This window comes from Antrostomus carolinensis, unplaced genomic scaffold, assembly GCF_000700745.2.
Source record: "Antrostomus carolinensis isolate BGI_N321 unplaced genomic scaffold, ASM70074v2 scaffold25531, whole genome shotgun sequence".
Lineage (NCBI taxonomy): Eukaryota > Metazoa > Chordata > Aves > Caprimulgiformes > Caprimulgidae > Antrostomus > Antrostomus carolinensis.
Window position 1 is genome coordinate 1 of NW_010293891.1, and position 17,007 is coordinate 17,007.

The window sequence follows — 17,007 nt, forward strand, 5'->3', positions numbered from 1 at the left end:
GGGAACGGCCCCTTCCCTTCAGAGGCAAAACTCTCCTCTCTGCCCAAACGGATGAGACTCCTGTGCAGCAGCCTGGGCTTACTGGATTTACATCTGGGTTACAGCCTGCTGCAGCCTCTGTGCCTGCCTGCCATCCTACCACCGACCCAGTTACTCCCACTGTGCCTTTCCACATGTATTCCTCACATGCCAAGTTTTCCCTTTTTTGCTTTCTCTGATTCTGATCCCATCCTCTGAATTGTTTACAACCTCTTCCAGCTTGATTGCATAGAATCATACAATGGTTTGGGTTGGAATGGACCTTAAAGATCAACTAGTTCCAACCCCCCTGCCATCAGCAGGGACACCTTCCACTAGACCAGGTTGCTCAAAGCCTCATCCAACCTGGCCTCAAACACTACCCAGGGAGGGGGCGTCCACAGCTTCCTTGGGCAACCTAGGAAGGTTGCACATCTTTATCATTCAAACCACTACTGGGAACACTGAAGAGAACTGGGCCCAAACCAGTTCCTTCCATAAGCAAGTCCAGTTCTCACCAAGAAATGACAATACATATCTTTAAAAAGTTTACCATCCGTGTCAACAGGGAACAAAAAGCATAATCCATGTTCTGGCTAGTTCTTGAGATGGCACCTCATTGCTTTATGAATCATTAATGGATGTTTTTTACAGCTCTCATTATGGCAAGTTTTTTTGACAGAACTGAAGCTATTGCCTTTTTCACCTTGGGAGTGCATCCTATCAACCCGAATGGTCCAAAATACAAAACAAGTATCTTTGCCACACTCCCCACCAAAGTGCTTTGACTTTTTAAGTGGTATCATCTCTGCAAAATTCAACTGTTCAGGTAACAGCTCTGTATTCAGGGGGTAGTATCTCTACTCCCCCTCAAACTTGCTGTGACTGTGAAAGAAACACACAAACCTGTTCTACAGAAGAGATGAGTGGCCTGCTCAAAAATCACTCATCCATTTAGTAACAGACAGAAATAAAAATCAAGCTATCTTGACTCCCAAAATAAATCCTCGCAACACATGCTATAATCTAGCTGTACTTTACTGCTGCTGTCTGAAGGAAACAAGATGGAGAAGGTAGCAAGCACAAATGAAAAGGAGAAATGGTTAAGATGAAAATATGGCGCCTTACCTGGACTTGTTTGTATTAGGCACAGATATATAGTTTTCACAGGTAGCAAACTAAGGTTAGTAAACTCAGAAAAGAGGTTTAAAAAAATCAGCTTGACCTTGCTAGGAGAGTTCAGAGTGGAAACTCTAATGAGAATTGAATTAAAAAAATACCTTCCTTCCCATCTTCTGCCAGTACGTCCAGGATTATCAACCACGATTATTGTCCCATGCCTGGGAGGCTCACTCCCAACAGCAGAACTGGACATTTGCTCTCAGTCCTATGAGAAGCTCAGAATGGATTCCTGCAAATTCCTGTCCAGGGCAGTGGTGAGATTCTTGGCTAAGACATTTGCACAGCTGCTCTTCACGTGTTCACTACGGCAAAACAAAGAGATCCATACTAAAGCTGCCAGTCATCTTTCAAGTGTAAGACAAAAGTGATTTGGAGTTCATTTAAGAGTGTGATCATCCACCTTCAACAGGCGGATCTAGGAATCTAGATGTATGAACTACAGAAATTTCACAGTTTTGTTTTCGGAAAGGACCTGAACCTCCCCCTCTGACCGCGTGCTGCTTCACATCCAATACTGAATACCCTTTCTTTAGGATGATATCTATTCTAAATTCAAAGACACTCATTTTGGGAGTTTGCTTGGACTGTGGATTACTGTATCAGTCATTCACAGCTGGAGCTCAGAAGCCAAATGTAATTATAAGCCCCAGCAAAAAATAGGTATCCGATTCCAAAATATGCTATGATTTGACCTACTACAATTTGCATAAACCAGGATTTCAAATCTGTTGTTAAGGACAGGAATTGGGGGCACTGCAAGTTACCAAGAAACAACCTGTTTGTAATGTATCTAGACTGACTACTTATTACTTTAAAGACATGTCTCCTGCATCTAACGTTTGCTGGCAAGATTTTAAATGTCCTCATCTGATTATCTTGTACAGCATCTGTTCAAAAAGATGATTTGTAGCCTTTGATTTCAAAGCATACATCCCAGGGTATTCCAGCTGACAAGGTATGGCTGATGTAGCTGACAGTCCCCATGCAGAATTTTATACTGAATTTGAACCCAATTTAAAAAAAAAAAAAAAAGATAGAAAAAAAAATCCTTCTGTGAATTGAGATTAATGTAATTTTGTTCAAAAGTGACTACAAAGCGTCTGTCCTGTCTTTTTTCCCACATCTATGTTCTGTTTATATCTATGAACTGTTCAACTGGAGCAGAAAAATTCCCTTGTAAATTAGGACTGCCTATTCTGTTGTCATGCTGTACCACAAGTGAGCAGTGGATTCTCTGTTGGCCAAACAAAAAAAGAGAAAGCATTAGAGGCAGAGAAATAACACACAGTGGCAACATAAGGAACATGAGATGGTTTACGTGGCACAGTAGATGGGCCTATCCACTCCTTCAGAAAAGCATTTGTATATTCCAACGTTGATCATCAGCTTAACGCCAAGTGGCTTTCACTGGAAAGACAAAGCTCAGTGAGGAATTCACAGACTAAAATCCTCCTCCTACCCTTTCCCGTATTCTCACACTACAACGATTAGGCCTGTAACTTTTAGCTGTTGAAAATAAACAGGGCAGGTTTCAGCCATTACTGACTGAACAAGTTACCAGTTAAGAACTCTGAAATGTAATGTAAGAGATATGCAGGAAGAGATAAAACATGTACCATGCATGCATTCGCCCAATAACACTTGGGATTTACTTCCAGGTTTTTTTAGGCTTGCAGAAAATACAAGACAATTAAATTTTAACCTACATTATGAAATTCCCATGCAGAAAGCTTGCCTTGATCCATCTATACTGACACTCGGAAGATTTCTCGTCTCTAGAACATCACACAAATACTTTCTTTTCAGTGTATTAGATTTTTTTTTTTTCAACAGTATAAAAACCATCACCTGAGAACAGACCTGAAGTTCAGAAGAAACCATAGCTTCCATTCTTGCATTTAAGCATAACTGTAATTTCAGAATTGTAATTCAATACATGAACTGAATTTCATGTAATTCAACTCCTAGAAAACACTGCACATGTAAAAATCCAAATCCCATTTCTCAAGACTCTTTTAACACTTGTTTTTTTCCTCAAACCATACTAACACAGACAGAAGTACCAGCAGAGGTTGAATCCAGCCTCTGTGGAGACACCCTGTACCAGGAAGGCCAATGACAGTTACCTGGTTATGCTGCAACATTGTCAAGAGAAACTGACAGATTATCCAACCATATCCTTCTTTTAGTAAGAGTTAAAAACACTCTGCAATAAGGTAAAAAATCTAAACCCAAGTACTGCAACATTGTCAAGGGAAACTGACAGATTATCCAACCATATTCTTCTTTTAGTAAGAGTTAAAACACTTTCTGCAATAAGGTAAAAAATCTAAACCCAAGTGAAATCTGTTATTAAATTTAGACAAAGTCAGAAACAAAAAGTACTTCATCTTCCTATTTTAAACCAAAGTCAAATAAACATCCATCTGAAATTGGCGGAGGCTTTGTCATCATTTTCCACAGCAGTAAGGAAGCAGACTTCTGTACCTGCTATAAATATGCAAGAATATTTATCATATCCCAAGCAGCACCTCGCTGTAACAAAGATGTACTGCCTGAGAAAGACAGGAATAATCCAGTCATCTGCCCCTAAACTGACTTTTTCAACATCAGTTTTACTCAAGGCTGTTTCCCTGTGCGATTACTCCAGAAACATTTTCAAGATAAAGATTTAATGGGAATAAATGCTTTAAATATGCACACAGCTTTTCATATTTCAAGTTACTCTGGATCTATAGATGCCAGAAATTGGGATGAAAAAGCCAAAGATGGTAATCTGAAAGAGTGGCTCACTTGTACTACAGCGGGAATAAACAATCAAACCGTATCTTCAGTGTTCAGACCAACTCCACTTTAAGTTAAAAAAAAGAAAACCAAAAAAACCCCCCCACATTCATCCTGCTTGCATGCTCCCTCACTCTGCTCTTCCCAACCTCACAGAAAGCCTCCCAGCAGTCAAATAAACCAGTTACTGCATCTCACCTCCCTCCTGAACCATGCAGTCATGTTCTGCAAGCACAGCCACTACATGCAAAGCTCCTCTGAGAGCAGTTCTGTGCAACCGTACCTGCCACAGCTCTAACCAGAAACAGATCTGGGCAATAAGCCTGTATTTAAATAGTTTGGCTTTGCCTGGTGATTGATACCACTTCCCACACAGACTCAGATAAATTACTTTAGGTTCCTGATGGCAGTTTTAATGCAGCCTTTGCACTACCACAGCATAGTATGTGAACGATGCTACTTCAATTGGACATTTTTCTCCACGGGTTGTTAAGAGATGCAGAGTATAGAGGGTGTCCCTATGACCTTGGTGACTGAGCAAATTGTGTATATATACCACGTGGATCTTGAAGTCACGTAAATGGAAATGTTACCATATTCCAGTCAATACAGTCTGTAGCAATGCAAACTTCTGTATGCCAAACTAATTCCCAGAAATCCCCTTCACTCAGTGCAAGGTACCAAAACAATCATCTGTTACGGAGTTTTCAAACAATAAGCTTTAATTGCCTTATTAGAAAAATAAGCACTGAAATATATATAAATGTGATTACATTAAAGTAATTCTGTAGTCTAACATATTAGAAACCAAAGCCCAGTCATATTTTTAATGATACAGAGTAGCAAGATTTAGGTTTTAGAAATTTTCCATAGAGAATACCGAAGTATGCAGTATCTTTTAGGAAACCACAGTAAAGACGAGACAAATCTCCACATTGCAATAAAAACTAAGTAGATCAATTTATTCTGTATACTATACAATGTGTTAAGTTTGTAAAGAATTGACATTTTTATCACCTTGAGGTCTCGACTGGGTGTAAGTATGTCCAACAAAATGTACTCCTGTGGCCTTTACACAAACACTGTCCTACTACATCAAGAACAATGAGAGGGAAGCCTTTGGTGCTACAGATTTGGGGACATATCTTTGAAGTTGTAATCAATCCACTTAACTATCTTGAATAAAATGTTGGTGCTATCTGCTATTATAAGCCTACGTGAATACTACTCTAATAACTAAACACTGTCTATCTTTAAAGGCAAGATATGAAAGGGACTGCCAGTCTACAGTGTGGACAGGTTTTCTTTGAAAAAGGTAATTATCAAATGGTAAAACTCATATAATACATTATGTACATAAGGTTGGGTAGCTGAGTTATCTTGCTGCAGTAAGCTGAAAGTAAGCATCGATTTGCAATCATGTTTGATTTACTGTTAAGTGATTATAGGACTTCAGTTTCATACAGTGTATAGAATCAAAATAGCTGTGCCTGCTGCTGAGGTCTGTCAGATGTGAAGGCTCATAATCAGTCACTGACCTAGTTAGTATTACAGTACTTCAAATATACACATGGATAATATATTCCTAGCTGAATTTGTGGTAACCTTAGGAACTGCAAGTCACCAAGTGAACATCGGAAAAGCCTGTGTTGTCCAACCAGCAGGACAAGCTGAGTTGTAGCTAAGTGAGTGGAATATTTAAATGGCTATTTTTTTTAAACCTTCCCAAACATCAAAAAAGCTCACCTCATGTGAGCTCACAGCATAGCGGCACCAGACAATACACAGCAAGTCACCTTTGCTCACAGCAAGTTCAAAATTTGTTTCAGGCCCAGTCCTATCACTGAGTTTCAATTTCATTTATACATACAAAAATAAAGAGGGATTTTCACATTAAGACAAACATCTATAAAAAGCAGTTTGCTTCAATATATCTAGTTTCCTTGCTATTCTCCCAGCCTAATTTCTTACTTAAAGCAGTCAAGTAAGTCCATTTCTTCAACCTGTTCTGCAAAAATCACAAATTCTTTATAATACTAGTGGAGGATAAAGAATAAGGACAGGCTTGACAGAGCCCATTTAATTACTAGAAAAGGGCTATACAGACTTGAAAAGAATCAGGTTAGCAATTTTGAAATTCTCAGGAATGACTTCTCTGAACCAAAGACATTATATAGACACCAATATACTTTGCTTGTGTTCTGATCAAAACAGAACCAAATTAAGATTTTTCATTTTCTCACATTTGCCTTTAGAAGAGAGTATTGCAGAAAATATGGGCAAGTGTTCTTTTTGACTAGCAGTCCTTTATCTTGTAAAACCTTTCTGAATGTCAACACAAAGCACAACCTTCTAAAAACATGCAACTTTAAGAGTGTTTTCTCTTATAATACCCACATTGCTGCTTCATTTTTAATAAGCTGTTTCAGAACTGTTTCTTTAAAGAAAAAAGTAATTAGTAAATTGAGAGTTTCTTATACTCCCAAAGAACATCAAGGCTTTGATTACCTATATTAAAATCAATTACATTATTGATCATACTGCATTTTTAATATTTTGATTTCACTGAACAAGTATACTTTTAAATGCATCAAGTTACCTGTCTAATATCAACTATGTATTCTGGCAATCTAGTACTTACGACCTGCCTCATAAAGATGAAGTTCTTTTCTATTTTCTGACATGAAGTTACCTATTCCTCAATAGGTCATTATATAAATATCACTTCCAGTTCTCTGCTTCCCCAAAGCCAGTGAGGGGTTGCTGTACAACAAAAAGAAAGGGAGTTAGTTTACTAATACTTCAGGAGTCCAATTAAAAAAAAAAAAAAATGCATCCTTCCACTTCAAGAAGTCTAAAATAGCCCAAAGCCCAGTTGCATATCAAACCTTAGCAAGCCGAGATCTGGAGTTTGCCAGACAGGAAACTCTCTAACACAGTACATTCAGCCATCTCTCATGTCATCAGATAGAGCATTTCAGCTTTAGAAGCTTAAAGAGCTGCTGAACAGAAAGGGCACTTGCCTCCAAATACAGTTACAAATTCCAGATTTATATTTTAGTGCCGGACGTTGTTGCAAAACAAAATATACAACCACAAAAGCATAAGGCTGAGCCAAGTGTAAATATAAGTGTTTCATAAATTTCAGATATTCAGTTTTCACTTTCAGTAGCAAGATTCTGGGCTCTTAGTTTCAGGACAAGACTTTGAAAGATACAGAATCACTTGTGCTTTGATTGGCACATTATCTGCTTTTTAAAATGTAAAACTAAGACGTTTGCAAAAGGTTGTGCAAAACTATTGTATTTACAAAAATGGCACAAGAGTGAATTCAACAGTCTATGCACATGCACACTTCATTCACGTCTTCAACAAAAGTGTGTCCTAAGCTACAGAACTGAAAAGAATACCAGCTTCAACAGGCAGTTGTCAATAAGCACTAGATTCACAAGAGTTACACCAGAATGGGCAAATATTGCCCAAGTAAAAACTCTATTGTTAAAGCTGAAACAGGTTTAAGGCCGTTCAAGTTCGAAAGCAGAAACAAAATTCAATCAGAGCCCTGTCTTTGTTTTTTATACATGCTTTACCATCTAGCAACTTGTGGTCTAAACCTCTATTTTAGACAACAAACCCAAACACAGAAGAAAAACCCAACACAACTGGAGGTTATATTAAATACAAATATGCTGTAATTAAGATGAAATAACAAAAGCAGAAACATTAGAAGTTGTAAAACTTGCGATGTCACTTGCTGGAACCAGTCCTACACTCGGAAATGGGCAATATGTACATTTTCAAGTAGATTACATTGCTCTAACCAAACTTGTCCTTTTTAATCAGTGCATTGTTCTCAACTAGTCCAAATACTACACGTTTTACTCTTAACAGTACTCCCTCACAATAGCAGCACATGCTATCGCTACCTGCAAAGCTGTCAGTCTCATGACTTAGTGTAAGAAAGAAAAAGGGGGATGTGAGGGTGAGAAATAACTATTAAGGAGAAATAACAGGAATGAGAATAATCATGCAGTTCTGCTGTTCTGGTCAGCCAGCCAGCTTGCTAGCAACAAGAGATGGTTTCCGCTGTGGAAGATCCTGTGGAGTAGGAATATGGTCACCAGTGACTTCTGTCTTGTCAGGAGCTGCAGTAGGCAGTTGCTTATTCTTCATCTTTGCTTTAGCCATGTTGTAATCACCAGAATCAAAGTATTTTTGCTAGAAGACAAAACACACATGTATTTAAAAGCCTGAAATCTTATCAGATGCATACAATCCATTACATGGTTAAATAGTTTCTTTATATTTTATAAACAGTTATAAAATCTTCCTGATTTGGCAAAGTAGCTCTCTGTCAATTAAAAAAAAAAAATCTTATCAAGACCATTAAGCACACAGAGCTAAACTCTTAACTAAACCAAACTAAGGTAAACTCTTAACTAAACTCTTAGGTAAGTATACAGTTATGGCTCTGCACATACCAGTAAACTCACACCATATGTGAATGCTATTTTTGCCCTCATTTTTCCAAAAGCTCTGGTCTTCCACAGGGCAAACCTTGGTGTCTGTAAATTCTGTTGCAGTGAACAAGTTCTGCTACACCAAATAACCAAAGAATGCATGAATGAAAGATGGAGAACAGAGCCTATCATACCAGAAGATCAAAGTAACATGAAACCGCATGCTAACAAGAAAACTTCTTATCTACATACATGAAGACAGTGAAACTATAACCCCTAAAGTTCCCAAACCAATTATTTAGCAAAGTCAAGTCTACTGCGTAGTCCTTCTGAACAGCACTGTGTGAAGGAAATTCTTATCTCACATTCTAGGTTTCTTCTGAATACAAAGTGAGTACATTAAGTGCAAATTTCTAAAACAGTGTTCCTTAATATTTCAGCAAATTTTTATTAGTATTACCTTTAATAGTCGTCTTTGTTGTCAGATATTAAGTTATCTATGGATGTTAAAGCCAAATAACCGTTATGACTTATCTGCATCATGGTAAGATGAGGCACAGAATTTCATCCAAGGTCTGTGTCAAGTCTTCAACTGCTCATTGACACATTTTAGAGAAAAGAAGTAAAAAAGTGAGTTTACATCTCACTATGAGGTCTACTGTTAAGGTGTAACCCATGATTTTGAACAGAGGCCCAAAAAATTAGATTCAGGACAAAGATTTACACTAGCAACTGTTGCTTACAATCATCTCTAAGGAGAACACTCTCTAGTTAGCTTTATATAGGCTTATTCCTCAGTCAGCTGAAGAACAGGCATCACTACCTGCTATGTTTAAGTGCTGCCAGGCACCATATTCCTGCCATACTCTTTATTTTGCACTAGTACTAACCAGCCACAAAACATTCAGTAGCAGCAGCCGTTAGAAGTGATCTGAACACCTGACTTAACCGGCCTTTACCTAAGGGGGTGGGGAAGGCTGTTTATGCAAGGCCTCCTGAAGAAGGCTTTAAATGTTCCCTGACAGAGCTTTAAAGTTACCAAATCTGTTTTTCCCATGCAGTCAGTAATACATCTGAACCACACACTTTTATTCATAAATTTTTCCAAAATTCAGTCCTTTTGATGGCGTAATCCTTATTTACACCACTATGTTCTAGCACTGCATCTGCAGACTAGATCTCAAGTTATAAGATAATCTGATTTGGAAAAAGCCTTTCGTTTATTTTGCCCTTCAAGATTGAAGAAACTGTAAGAAACTTTTAAACAGCAACTAAATAGTAACAGAATTGCTCAACCTTTAGATGTGTTACTGCTGTTAACAGGTATCCATTTCTGTCCACCTAAGAGTTCCAAATAGAAACCCTCTACAGAAGCATGGTGTAGCATGGTTCTCATCTACTATTATTCCGGAGAAAGTGTGCTAATAACAGTGTGTGCACCCAGTGCAGAGCTTGGTGTCCTAGTTACCAAATCAAAGAAAATCTGGGCTGCAGTTGACTACATAAAATTAGAAGAATATCTGAGAAAACCTACCATCTTTCATGCACTAGAATACCAGTTCGTTTCTTCCTTTAACTTATTCCTGTATTTTCCTCTGATTTAGTCTAGCTTCCCACAGATGGCCTGTATTTGATCATCCCTTTCACAGTGACTATGTCTGTCCAGATGTCTTCGTGTCAAAACACTACCTGAAAACACTATCCTCACTCTATTTTAAACTTCAGCAATCCAGGCAGCCCGAAGTACACCAGGCATCTGTATCAAGTAAAGATGCTTCCTCATTTAAGACACTGAGCACACTAAACAAAATAATAATAAAAAAATAAAATGGAAGAAAGTTATTACCACCACATCAGGAGTGGAGAACTGAAGAAGGCAAATTACAAAGTGGAATCCACAAATTTATGCCATCTATCATCAAAGTAGCAAAATCCCAAACACTTAAGTCAATTAAGGTGCCCACTGGTCTATCTCTGCTCAAATTTGAAAATATAGGCTGCAACAATCTTTGCATTAAATAGTGCTATAATCAAGATGAAGATATTATACAGATTGTTATTGTTGGCGGTGAATTCTCCTTGCATTTGCACTGAGTGCAAGCAGTCACAATTCCTTTATGGCCATCAGTCCTTAGGGAGTGGATGCTGCTCTGTTTTTCTGAATTATCACCACAATACATACTTACCTTCTCCCTCCTGTGTCTACACATACACTGAACCCACTGAAGTCTCATTTAGGCTGCCATGAGCACCTAAAGCATAATTCACAAAAGGAGTCACTTTATCTACCACCTGCCCATGTCCTGCAGCCATTAACTATGCTGCATATGCTCCAACTTATAAGAGAAAGCTTATCCAAAAAACCTGCCAACAGTAACAATTCCCAGGAGATGTTACCAGACAGCACAGAATTAGATCAGCACTGAACTCCAACAGCTGGTTGGCGAAGGATTTATACTTGGAATCATTGCATTCAAAGGGCCTAGGACAATAGTAAAAAAACAAAAACAAAACAAAACAGTGTGACAGCAATGAAAGCACCATCAAAAGCAGTGATGTACAAGGATTATCCCAAGAACAGAGTTCTAGCATGCCTGAAAGGCATTACATAATCATTTAATGAATAATTAAACTAAAAAAATAAACAGCTGAATAACTAAGAAAATAAGACAGACCAGTTAAATGTGGAACAATACTGAAATACTAACTCACTCTTAATTCTTCTTTTTTTTTGTTAGGGTGTATATTTAGAATTACACTGCCACTGTCAAGCCACTGATGTCAGATGGTGCCTGGTGTAACACAGCAGACACTAAGCTTTCGTGTGCTAAAAACGAGGAATCTAAGAGTGGACAAAAGAATGGGCAAGATAATATCAGTACAAAACAGGGATGAGGTTCTGACCCTTAGTGTTTACCATAAACTTCTTTATGAAGTCTATCACAGCAACACTGAGAGAGCTTCTAAGTTTATTTTTTTTCTAAGAAGTGCAGTTGAGCCACTGATGCTGTAAACAGCTATCCTGACAACTTGGCATTTATTTTGTGAAAACAAAATTTCTCTTCCTTCTGCTTTCAAAAAGTTTAAATTTCTCAGCATTATTACTTACACAAAGGTCTGTGGACTGGGAAAAGGAAAAAAAAAAAAATATCAGATACAGGAATTTTGGAATTTCTTGTCCATACCCTGTGGACAATAAAGAACTCACTCCTTTCTGAAGCCTCTTCCTCAAGAAGTCTGAGCCTCCTGGCTTCTGGCCCAGATGAGGATATCTTGCTTTTAATTTTGCTTCTTCAACTTTTTCTGGGCTGATCACCTTATCCTCCATTTCCTGAAAGACAATTAGCAACACTGTAAATGAAATATACAATAATGAACCATTTATGCAGAATATCCTTGCAGGTAATTCATCAACATGCCAACTGCTGCTACCAAGTACGCATCTCAACTATTTGAAGAGATATTTTCATACATCCTCTCTCAAATACTGACAGCAACTGTAGGAGTTCATCCTCCCATCTTAGATGCCTTTCCCGGAGACATTTTTGAATCTAATCAATTTCTCTTTCACATCAAAGTAGTCTATACTAAAATTAAATTATTCACTTTTGAAAAAAAATCCCCCGAACAAACATTTTTTGGTCAAAACAAGGGTTCCACTAAGAACAAAAAAACATTGAAAGCTGGGCAAGAGTCACAGTGCTGTTTTTCAACTGCCCCTGTTTGATCATGAAGTTTCACAGACAGACTAGCACTCGCATTGCCACAATCTAGTTTGTATGACTGCTCTAACTGTAATGTGCTGATATTCACTGCAAAACAGTATTAAAGTAGCGCAGTCTCAAAAACACCCCGGCTATCACATCAACAGCAACAATATTGTCTTTTTCTGTATGTTTATATCCTAAAATTACATGAGGATGAAGACAGTTGGACAGTGCATTTGTGTAAAATAAAATGCCTATTTTGTGAGTATACTGTCAAATATGGATGCTCAAAGTCTCAAAGTAATTATTTGAAGATACTCATTTGGCAAAAACTGCAATTTGAATGTCCAGTCTTTCAACAATGACCTCTACTTTATACTCATCTGTTCGGTCCATGCAGCAATTTAATGTATGAAGTACAATTTATTCTATTAGATCATACCTAAAATATCTTCCATTCAAAATTTTTGTTTAGCTACTTTACAGTACTTGGCCAATGCTTCTTTTTTTTTTTTGGCATGCAAACCATTGCTAGTTCGGGGAAAATATATATTGATTTGCACTGACTGCTGTAGTTTCTCGAATTGTTATTATCATCTGAAGTAGCAGAAAGCCTTTTAGGCAGGAAAGAAGAATTGCCATCGAAATCAGGAGGGCCTCACATTCATCTGTGACTAAGGTTTCATACCCACTGAGAGCTGCTTGGGCAGCCCCTTCACAGTCTTTTCAACCCATGTCATAATCCTTTGCATTGCATCAGTCAGCATGACTGAGTGTACTCCACATGAAAGGGCTACAGAAATTAATTCAACGGAAAAATAGCCAGTTGTGTGTTTGGTTTTTTCCCCCCTTGTTGGGCTGTGTTTCATTCCAGTTTCCACAGTCTGGATCACCAAACAGCTGCACAAACAGGTATGTTAGCATGGCAGCCTGGAAGACAGAGGAACACAAGCAGCTGGAAGCTACTTAAGCCAGAACAGCCAAAGAACTAGAGGCACCACACTAGCCTACCCCAGTGTTTTCCTATATCTCTTATAAAAGCTCAAAGTTCTATAATATTAAACATGTCTCTGGTAAGAAACCTCAGAAGCAAAGGTTGTAACACGGATTTAGAATATAACATTGTCTGGTTGCTCCATTAGGCCAAAATATCTCAAAGACAGCTTTACAGTGGCACTCTAAATCAACAGTTCTACCAAGGTGTGAGGACTTGTCTCAAAGATTGCTTGCAAGGACGGTCACAAGACCACCAGGTTCCATGGGTTCTGGAACCCCTGACTTGTGAAGGCACCCTGCCCGCAGGGGTGTTCTGTCCAGAGACGTCCCTGCCCCAAGTGCTGGGGGGCACTAAGAGACGTGCCATTGCTATGGAAACCACAGCCCTTGAAGGGGTATTTAAGAAGGCCCTGCACGGGCAAGGGCAGGAGGGAGAAAAGGAGGGAGAGAAGGAGAGAGACAGAGAGGGTGACAGCCTGACCACACCGCACCACCACTGGAACAAGCAACAGAGACCTCCTCGGCCCCCCGCCCCTCCCCTGCTCACCGTCGCCTCGCCGCTGGACCCGTGGTGGTGACTATTCTTGCTGCCCTATCCCGATTCCTTGCTTGATTCCCATCTTTCATTCCATCCTGTCCTATCGCTACCTTCTTTATTACTTTTCTTTTTGTAATAAAAGGTGTCCTGGGAGTGCGGCATTTGACCTCATTTGTGTCTTGATCTCACTCTTGGGATCATATCGAAACCTTCCCCGACATCGGATCGGGACATTTAAATGATCCCGACGTTGGATCAGGACACAAGGAAAGAGAGAAATTCTCTTTAACAGTTTAAGAGAAACCTCTACAGGACAGGACCCAACGTTTTTCATTAGATGAAAACACAGTTAGGTAATACAATGCAAAATACAAACAAAAATAAAGGGCAAAGCTTCCCTAACACTACTGAGCATAGATCTGCACTATTTCTCACTATATAGTATCACACTAGCCCAGATCACAGCTTTCACGTGTTGTAAAGATCATTCTTCAGCTGCTGTTCTTCCTGTTGTGCTTTATTATCATGCCGACACTGACGGGATTTTCCCAAAAGCAATCCTTTCAGCTAAACACTTTCAACATCTAATGCTGAATCACTGGGTACTCACTGTTAAGCCAACAGACAGAGCATTTGAGGGAGCATGTTTTGCCAATACTAACCAAAAGGAGATAGCTTTTAAGAACAGAGGGTAAACAATAAATAGCTTACATAAATATGTATTCATGGTGCACCAAAGGAGACATTTATGCAAACTCACAGAGCTGATAAATCATCACACTTTAGGCAATCAAAAAATAAAAGTGTTTTATGCAGCAGTGCAGCTAAAAAGGATACAAACGATGGTCACTTACTCTTGATGGTCAAGAACAACTAAGACTCAAAAAACTACGTAAGACGAATTAAAGAATTTCAATACAAAGACTTGGGGTGTCAAACAAAACCGGCTGATAGAAGGTTCAAAAAATACTTAAGAAAACAGCTCTTCATATAAAATATAGTTAAGCTGCAGAACTCCTTGCCAAAGGATATAGCAGGTGCCAAGAACTTAGACAGATTCAGAAAGCAATTTGGTATGTTCATTCACAGCTCAGAAGGTTTTAAACCACATATTGCTGAGACCTGGGACAGTCTTCTGGGTACCATCACTGCATGTATGTCCTGACCTTATATTCTTCTGCAGACTAGATGGTACTGAGCACTCCTGGGGATGTGCTGTTCATCCACAAAGGCTTGAACCCAAGCTGGCAAGGCCATTCATACATTTACAACATTATCCCTTGAGTTACAGAAGCAACCAAGTGACTAACAAATGACTGGCAGGTGGAGGGGGGGAGGGCTGAAATCAAGATATATCACGCTCTTCTTCCTAATTACAACCACACAAAATTTATAATTCTAGTTCTCTACAGGAATTTGACAGAGCTAATGAAGTCTGCTTACTTCATTAAAAAGATCTAGCAGGAAGGCAGTAGCTACCCAACTCATTTAAAGATAGCTTTTGCTTTTAATCTTTAGAGAGGCACTAGCAGCGTAAAGTTCCAAATCTGAACTGCATGGCTAAAAAAAGAGCCGTCAGCCTTTTCAAACTCTGGTATGAAGAGTTCATCTTCTTTAGCAAAAGACATTCAGACAAAACGTAAAGCAGAAGATGGGAAAAACATGACAACAGCACAACTGTACAGCAAACTGATGTGGCAAAAGCCAGTCCAGAAACAAAATGACAGCTTCCTGAAAAATATAGGCTTTTAAGGCAAAATGAGAATCAGTCAACCAAGAATACATTCTCCAATGTCTAAAGTTTCTTTGTTGCTGAACTTCCCTCTGCCACTATCCTGGATTTTCACACTAAGAACAGGAAATGCTGGTCTTTGGCAAGTTTTCAATTTATATAATTCTTGTTTAATACCTTTCTCGCCTATCACATGCATAAGCTTCTTACAGCATGTTAGAAAAGTTTAGAAAAGAGGTTTGATTATGAAAACGCTGGTGCAAAGTTCATTTAGGGGCTTCATCTTTTTTAAGCTTACGTATGAAAATAAGTACTGCAAAATGGGTTGTTTATCTAAGTATTTCAGAAGTAAGCATTAACTGAGTCAATGTTCAATTTCGCCAACCCAGAGAAACAGTTTTAGTCAAGGTTCATATTGCAATGACATAATAGTACTGATAACACAGAATCCTAACAGGATGTAAACTCACAGAGAATAAAGTCTTATGTTATTGACATTATTAATTTGTCTTGAACACCTCATCAGATTAAAGTTAAATTAGCAGATCAGGAAGGGACACCTGTCTTTCAAATAAAGGGTAATTTTTCAAAACAGTGTGTAAGCACTGAATTTCAAAACTTCAGTCTGAAACCCAGTAAGCAAAATCAGCCCCAGCCACCTGACTTCACCAGAACACACTAGAAGGCATCACAATAAACTTGCTACCACATGTTTTACTATGCTCTTATTACAGAGCTATTCTAGGAGCGCTGTATAGGCCAGAGATTTATTTTTATAGGCTTTGAACAGGAACAGTATCCCTTCATAGTCTACCTAACATGTATGTAAAGTCGAGCTGCAGAACACACACATTTAAGAGTGGATTGCAGACCTGCCATAGAACGTGATTCTGATTACTGCACCTACTGAGAGGTATCATTCCATATTAACCCCCAAAGCTCTACTTGTATGACTAACTCACATTACAAATTGTAAATTATTCAACAAAAACTTGGCAGCTGAGGTAGATTAAGCTTTTTCTTTTAGCGTCCTTCAAAGCAGTACTGGTGTTTCATAACTGCTCCCTACCAGAAATAGCTGTGAGGACTTCAACTAAATCCATACAGCAATGGCAAGATTAAAAATCAAACGGCTTCTTAAAGCCACTGCCAACGGAGGGGAACTGCTAACAGCATACAGCAATCTATGAAGTCAAACTCCATTTAAAAAACTAAAATTATCAGTTACAGAGATGACATCATACTGCCATCATAAGACAACCCAGCCAGATATTCTTCCTGAAAGCCTTAACTAGAACAGGCCACAGCCATTGTGTTTTGGATATTTCTCCTCCTAAATAGCTTAGATTAAAAGCTAAACATTTTAGAAGTGAAACAGAAGTTTGGCCACCGGACTACGGCAGGTCACCGGCCGCTGCGCCGGTCAGCTCAAATCCCTTCCCCCGGGAGGGCCCCGCGGGGCCGAGGCGGGTCTCGGGAGCGCCATCAGCCCGTCCAGGCCAGAGCACGCCGGCATTTACCAGAGAGCAGCAATTCCCAAGCGCCGAACCCAACATGGTGGTGCCGCTCCTCCGCCTCCAGCCTCCGCCC

The 17,007-nt window shown here is 39.0% G+C and overlaps 1 protein-coding gene across 1 annotated transcript; it reads right to left on the minus strand.

The window, feature by feature from the left end:
- Window positions 1–4,693: 4,693 nt before the first annotated feature.
- Window positions 4,694–14,963, minus strand: ARPP19 (cAMP regulated phosphoprotein 19). Its single transcript, XM_010177470.1, has 3 exons — window positions 14,605–14,963; window positions 11,653–11,775; window positions 4,694–8,202 (listed from the first exon to the last, which is right to left on the minus strand). Exons 2-3 carry the CDS (start codon window positions 11,770–11,772, stop codon window positions 8,032–8,034), a joined length of 291 nt encoding a protein of 96 aa, XP_010175772.1. The 5' UTR covers window positions 11,773–11,775; window positions 14,605–14,963; the 3' UTR covers window positions 4,694–8,031.
- Between the last annotated feature and the right edge of the window lie 2,044 nt (window positions 14,964–17,007).